Source organism: Pinus tabuliformis, chromosome 9, assembly GCF_031772625.1.
Source record: "Pinus tabuliformis cultivar Carrire ecotype Pingquan chromosome 9, CPIR1, whole genome shotgun sequence".
NCBI classification, from domain to species: domain Eukaryota; kingdom Viridiplantae; phylum Streptophyta; class Pinopsida; order Pinales; family Pinaceae; genus Pinus; species Pinus tabuliformis.
The window spans coordinates 1,998,233,342-1,998,241,013 of record NC_142307.1 but is presented as its reverse complement, the minus strand read 5'-3'; the positions used below and the strand labels follow the sequence as shown (position 1 = coordinate 1,998,241,013).

Genomic DNA, 7,672 nt, shown 5'->3' with positions numbered 1-7,672 from the left:
TCGAACCTTAAATTCGCCGGAAGGCGATGCAATTGGTATTTTCGCAATGTCTCGGGGGGATGGGAATGTCGTTTGGCTGTCTCGTCTGGAGCAGAGGAGCGTTGGAGGAATGTACAGGGAGTTGCAGGCGCCATTCAATGCGCTGCAACATACGAGGAGCAAGGCGGTTAATAAGGAGGCCATCCTTACCGCTCAGATGAATCACAAACCAGTCGAGTGGGTAATTGCTTGGGATTCTGACAATCCAGAGGAGTGGGTAATTGCTTGGGATTCTGGAGGTATTGCTGGAGAGGCAGGCCATAGCCATATGCCGAGGGAGCGACTTAGGATGTGCAGTCGCAGAGGCATGTCTCGAGGGCGCTCAGGCTCCCAGAGGCCTGAAATCTCTCCTCCGTCTTCACTTGAAATCACCTCTGAGCAAAACAGGTCTCCAGGCCGTAATGCCAGAGGCAATTGTTGGGGTATGCCGGAGTGTGGCCATGCGGAACATCCGGCCATTCGCTACAGAATTCCCTGTGCCTTTGCTAACAATACTCTCATAGTGTCTGTTACTGTGGAGCATTGCAGCAGTGTTCGGGGGCGCATGGACACGGTGACAGTTCCGCGGGTCGAAATGGAGACTCCCACTGTGGATTTCACGCGCCCGGTCCAGAAGGATGAAGCTGGCCCCAGCGAACCTGTTCGCAGAAGCTCGAGTCCAGGTAGGGAGCCTGTGCAACGAAGCTCAGACAAGGGCAAGGGAGCTGCGGAAAATCTCAAGGGACCTGCTTCTGATGAGCCGCATTCCACGGATGAAGATTAGCGCTGCACTCGCCAAGTCTGGGAAGCAAGGGATGAATTCCTCTGACCTTTTCATTTTCAGTTCTTTGCATTTCTGTCATCTAGCTCAGGACGGTAATCTCTGTCCATATCGCCATAGTTTCAGTCCACGCGTCGTCCATCATGTTCACCATGTTGTCCATCATCCACCGTGTCATCTCTGGAACTCTTCGTGTCGGTCACAGCATGTTACGTGTCGGTCTCAGTTTGTTATGTGTCGCTCCTCTCAGCATGGAAGTAATGTATATGATCTTCGTTGAAGAAACAGGGCTTTGGCCTAGCTGTAATTTTTGTAACATTTTTGACTTTTTTGTAATATAAATAGATCAGTTTTACGGAGAAAAAAAAAAAAACATATATTTAAAAAATACATTATCTTATTTAAAGTCTAAAACATATTCGTAAAACATAACATTAAATAGTAAGACAAACTTTACACACTAATATTAAAGAAATAACAAATTTCTAATTAGTAATAATGCTGTTCAATTTTTTCCCATTTATACTCTAGTATCATTTGGCTAATATTTACAAACCATACATGAAAAGTACCAACACTTTGACTATTTGGAGTTCAAGGGGCTAGGGTTCACGGGCGCGTTTGCAGGCTAGGGTAAGCAGACGACGCAGCGTTCCAGAGCTGCAGGCGGAAATCGTGGGGCAGAAGTCGAAGAGAGGCACGACAGGCAGATTGAGCAAGGTAAGCTCGAAGCATAAACGAATTAAGTGATAAGTTTTCAAGCAGAGAAACGAGGTTAAACATTAAAAGTACTAGAGCTGAGTAGGAAATGGAAAACTGGCAGGGGAGGGGAGAGATCCCCTCCTATAAAAATGTTGTAGCAGGTGAAACCAGTGCAAGCGGAATGCAGCGTAATCTGAAGTAAAACTATGCATCAGTGATGGGTAACCTATGGCAAAAGAGGATGGGTGGGAAATGCCTTCTAAGGGCACAAAAATAACCTAGATATGTCATTCCCTGCAACAAACTTGAGGAATATAACTGCTACATGAAGGACCATGCGCTGATATGCAAGTTTGTAGGGTATTGGCCAACTGAGAAAGAACTGTATAGGTGGATTTATCAAAGGTGGAGACCAAAAGGACATATAGATCTGAAACTGGGAGCAAAAGGGTTTTTTACAGCCATCTTTGCGAATCTGGAGGACAAAGAAAGGGTTTTTGAGGAAGGACCGTATTTTATGAACAATGCGGGTCTGTTTATGAAATACTGGGAAGAACGATATAACCCTGAAAAAGAAAGAATGCTAGCCGCCCCAATCTGGGTTAGATTGTTTGGTTTACCAGTGGAATTTTGGGATCCTGAAATACTAGAGGGGATTGGGAAAACAATCGGGGGCTTTGTCAAAATAGCAGAAGCAACAAAGCGAGGAAAATATACATCATATGCAAGGCTCTGTGTATACATGAATATAGCAAAACCCCTTCCAGAATATATTGAGCTGGAATATCACGATGAAATCTGGCAACAGCCAATAGACTATGAACATATTCCATTCAGGTGTCGAAAGTGCCATGAATACGGCCATCTATATAGACAATGTCCGTTGAATAAGGAGGAAGGGTTAAATAGAAATCAAGAAGAACATCAAAGAGAATCAGAAAAAATGGAAGAGGCAGATAGGGACTTTCAACAGGTTACAAGAAGGAAGAAACAAGGCAAAGATGGCTCCAAAACTCAGACACAAGAAAAGCCCCTTAATACAGCGAGTCAAAACAAGTTTCAAATTCTCCAAGACGAAAACGAGGATTATGAAGTGAACCTGGAGGATGATGAAGATCCTGGAAATACGCCAATGGAAATAGTTAAAGATATAAAAGGAAAAGAAACAGATATGGGGAAAGCAGCTGAAGAAAGGGCTGTGGGAGAGTCAGAAACAGTAACAAACCAAACCCAGATGGAAGTGGAAGGCCAGATGGAAAATGAGGTGGAGGAGGAAAAAATCATGAAACAGTTAATTCAGGAATGGAAAAACCTAGATAGCAGATTCATACCAAAGAAACAGAAACAACTATACAAAGAAGCATTTCAAAAGTACAAGGAAAAAAAGGGGAGAACATGGATAAATAGATAACCATAGCAAGTGAACAGGAGAATGGTCAGATGGGAATGGACGGCTCTGGAAAAAATAGCAGGAAAAGAGGACGGAAAAAGTTGAGTGAAGCCATTCAGACTGTGGGAGAAACGCTGATAAACTCAGGTAAAGTGATACCTCTGTCAGAGTTATTCTTCCCCTCCTATCAAAAGTTTTAAATGATTATCATCAGCTAGAATATTAGGGGTCTGAATAGTAAAGGAAAACAGAGGTACATGAAAGAGAAATTGAAAAAGGACAAGCCGAGTATTATGATTCTTCAGGAAACAAAAATTACAGTGCAGCAGCTGGAAGAAATAATCAACAAGAATAAGCTTCAATATGAATTTATGGGGCAAGATGCTATTGGATCTGCGGGAGGAATTGCAATTTTGTGGAACCCAAACGACATAATCCTAGAAGGTTGGACTAGTATGACCAGAATCCTTACAGGCATTGGTAGAATAGTAGGAACGAAAGAAAAGGTAGTCATTTCAGGGGTTTACGGCCCACATACCCCAGGAGAAAAAGAAAGCTTTATAAAAAACATGAAAGCCATTCGTAGAATTTATCCAGAGTCTGCATGGGTTATAGGAGGCGATTTTAACTTAATCCGATCCCTAGAGGAGAAAAAGGGAGGGATAAGAAAGTCAGATCAATACATGGAAATGTTCAATGATATGATTGATGATTTAAGACTTGTAGACATTCAAACTATCAATGGAATCTGCACCTGGAACAATAGGAGGGGAGGCAAGAATCAGATAGCATCGAGACTTGATCGCTTCCTAGTATCAGAAACTATTATGAACAAGGACGTTTTCGTTGAAGCGAAGATCATGCCATCTCTTGGATCTAACCATTGGCCTATCAGACTAGAGGTGGATATTAAAAAGAATTGTGGAAGGAGACCCTTCAGATTTGAAGCTTTTTGGTTAAGGGACCCGGGATTCATCAAGAAAATGGAAGAATGGTGGACGCAAAGTACAATTCAGGGTAAAGGAAAGATGCATACATTCCAACTGAAACTTAAAGAGTTGAAAGGGAGAATTAAGAAATGGAATAAGGAGGAATTTGGTAACATTATGGAAGACAAACAAAAACTAGAGGGAGAAATGGAATCACTACAACAAAAGATAATAACAGAAGGTAGGTCAGAGGAGAGCTTTAGAGAAGAAGGGATAATTCTTGGAAAACTGGAGGAAAGGAGAAAGCAAGAAGAAATTCTATGGAGGCAGAAATCAAGAATAAAATGGTTAAGGGAAGGGGAAAGGAACACAAAATTCTTTCATCAGGCAATGATTCAACACAGACAAAGAAACAAGATATTATCCATCAAAGACCAGAATGGCGAAAGAGTAGTGGAGCAAGAAGGAATCGAGCAAGTGCTGGTGGAATATCACAAAGATATCCTAGCAGAGCCTCTAGTTGACAGATCAGAAGCAATAAAGGAAATATGCTCGGCCATTCCACGATTAGTTACAGAAGACCAAAATAAGGCTCTGATGAGAGCTGCCAACTTAGAGGAAATAGAAGAAGTTGTAAAATCCATGAAAAAAGGTACAACTCCAGGTCAGATGGTTTCACGATCGAATTCTACCAAGCGGGATGGCATTTTCTGGGAAGAGAAATCCTAGAATTGATAGAAGAATCCTGGATGAACTAGAAGGTATGGCCTGCCATTAACTCTACCTTCTATGCTCTGATTCCTAAGAATGATAATTTAGAAGATGCCAAAGGTTTTAGACCCATAGCATTGTGTAATGTTATTTACAAGATAATAACAACCTTGATCGCCAAAAGACTGAAACCCTTGCTGGACAAGTTAATATCTACTGAACAAACGGGTTTTGTAGAAGGTAGACAAATCCTAGATGGCCTTGTAGTAACCCAAGAGGTTATCCACTCATTAAAAATGAAAAAACAAAAGGGCATGATGATTAAATTAGATCTGTCGAAAGCTTATGATAGACTGAATTGGAAATACTTGGAAGAAGTCCTGGAAAGTTTTGGCTTCAGCAAGAGATGGGTAAAGTGGATTCATAGTCTAATTTCAACTCCGAACTTCTCCATACTTGTTAATGGAACCCCCTCAAAAACTTTTAATGCGTCTAGAGGAATTAGACAGGGAGACCCATTATCTCCGTTTCTTTTCATATTGGCAGCAGAAGGCCTTGGTAGATATATTAAAAAAGAACGGGCAGCGAACAAAATCAAGGGTTTGCAGCTATGGGGTAAGGATCTGCCCTTAACCCATCAGAAATTCGTTGACGATATTATGTTATTTGGGGAACCAACTGTAAAAGAAGTAAGACAACTGAAGAGGATTTTGGACTTATTTACTAAAGCTTCTGGACTGGAAATTAATAGAGACAAATCCTGTGTTTTTATATTTAATACTATGGAACAGATTAAAACTCATCTTACAAGACTGATGGGCTTTAAGTGAGGAGAGCTGCCTATGAAATACCTAGGGAATTTCTTGGACTTCACTTCCAAAAAATTGAAAAATTGGAATGGAGTCTTGGACAAATTGAGAAACAGAGTGGCGAACTGGGCTTTTAGAACTTTAAACATGGCAGGAAGGGTAGTGCTGGCGAAATCAGTCCTCCAAGCTATTCCCATATATCCTCTGTCGATAATGGCGGCCCCTTTAGGAGTCTGTTCAAAGATTAGAGAGATCATAAGAAAGTTTATCTGGGGAGGGGCGAATCAACAGAAAAAATGGGCCCTAGTTTCTTGGAATCGCCTAACAGAGAGGAAGGAAAAAGGAGGATTGGGTTTACGCAACCCGAAAAAACTCAACAAAGTGTTAGGAGCGAAACTCTGGTGGCGATGGTTAAGAGAGGGTAATGACCTATGGAAAGCCATTTGGAGACTTAAATACAATATGCTAGCCACAATAGTTGACATTTTAAGACAGAAAGAAACCCCCAAGGGTTCAACAATCTGGGATCTAGCTCGACAGAACAGAGATATAGTAGAAAACCATACTTTCTGGGAAATTCGAGGCGGAGAGGAAGCCAACTTCTGGGATGAAAAATGGCAGCAGAAGGAAAAAATGAACAGAATTCAGACGGTCCAACAGCTCCAGGAAAGAATAGAGGGAAATCGAAAATGTGTCAAAGACTATTGGAAAGATAATGAATTGGATGGAATCTAGAGAAAATGGATAGAACCAATTGAATGGGACTGTGAGCTAAATCAAGAGCAACAAGAAGCTTATATGAAAGAGGTGGATTCCAGGAAAATCAGAGCTCGTACAGGAAGGGACATTCTTAGATGGGGGAACTCCATGAAAGGATTTTTCACCGTCAAAGAGGCATACTACTTAGCGGACACACAGGCTGTAAATGAGGAGAATCTCGAATGGAAAATTATTTGGGGAAGCAACTGGTGGCCGAAAGTATCCCTATTCATATGGCTTGTAGCTAAGAACAAGATCCTAACTTGGGACAGAATCCAAAAAAAAGGCTTCAGTGGACCCTCAAGATGCTGTCTCTGTAAAAACGAAGAGGAGACCCGAAATCACCTCCTAATTAATTGCTCGTTCACTAAGAAATTATGGATGGATACAAGAAAGATATTCGACAAATCTGAGATAGTTCCCAGAGACATTAACACAATAATTTTCTAATGGAATAAGGAGAAATTCCAATGTAAAGTTGTTAGCAGAGCTTGGGATCTTATTGCAGGCTTCGTGCTATGGATGATATGGAAGGAAAGGAATCGCCGAATATTCCAGGACAAAATAAAAGATTCGGAAACTATATGGAGACGAGCGGTCAGTCTAACGAGGGAAACAATCTTGGTGGAAAAATGGGACGTGGAGGACTGGAAGGCTAATCAAACAGAGGAGATGATCCTGAACAATTTAAACTTAAAATATGAGATGGTGTATTATAAGCAGGACATCAGGCATAGTGCGCGAATCCAAAATTCAGATAAATTTATTTATCCCAGAGATAACTTCATCAAATTAAACTTTGATGGAGCATCGAAAGGGAATCCTGGCAATGCTGGTTTCGGAGGCATATTTCACGATAGTCAGAAGCAGGTAAGGTGGATTTACGCTGAATGGGGCCGGGAAATGACGAATAACGAGGATGAATTTTGGGCGATCCACCAGGGGCTGAGAATTGCAATCCGAAATGGTTATACAAACTTGGAAATAGTTGGTGACTCCCAGATTGCAATTGAAATATTGAAGAAACTTAGCAATGGAAGAGATTGGGAACGAATTACAAGCAGCTGGAGAACTTCCGGAATTGTCCAAGAGATAGCGGGTCTGCTAAAAAGGATAGAATACAAATTAGTTAACCATGTAAGGAGGAATGGGAACTGCGCGGCCGACTTCCTGGCGAACAGGGGTTGTAAAGGATGAGGCAGCATTGTAGATAGTCAATGGAAAGCGGTGTGTGCCAACAGAGATTGGGTAGACTTGGCAAAGATTATAAATGAAGATCATGATCAGGCAACGACGAGAGCGCTAGGATTAATGAGCTGGATAGGTGAGCGGGACTGGAGATCTCGGTTAATGAATGCAGGTCAGTGTGGACAGAGGAATGATATGATGGTAATGCACATTGCAGTACACCGGCGGCGTGCGTGGAAGGCATCTCAGGATCACTCCCACCGCGAAATAATTAATGCGCACGATCGGAGAGGATGGTGGAACGGCATGTCAGAACTTCAGACGGTAAATGATAAACAAGGAATGATGGCTAGGAGAGGCAACATCCCAGATAATAAATGGCAGC

The 7,672-nt window shown here is 41.9% G+C and overlaps 1 protein-coding gene across 1 annotated transcript; it reads left to right on the top strand.

Annotated features, from left to right (window-relative positions):
• Window positions 1–1,826: 1,826 nt before the first annotated feature.
• On the top strand, window positions 1,827–7,296 carry LOC149157047 (uncharacterized). The gene is made up of 3 exons (XM_089444954.1): window positions 1,827–2,765; window positions 3,197–4,061; window positions 6,608–7,296. The coding sequence occupies exons 1-3, from the start codon at window positions 1,827–1,829 to the stop codon at window positions 7,294–7,296; spliced, it is 2,493 nt and encodes an 830-aa protein (XP_089301080.1).
• Window positions 7,297–7,672: the final 376 nt, after the last annotated feature.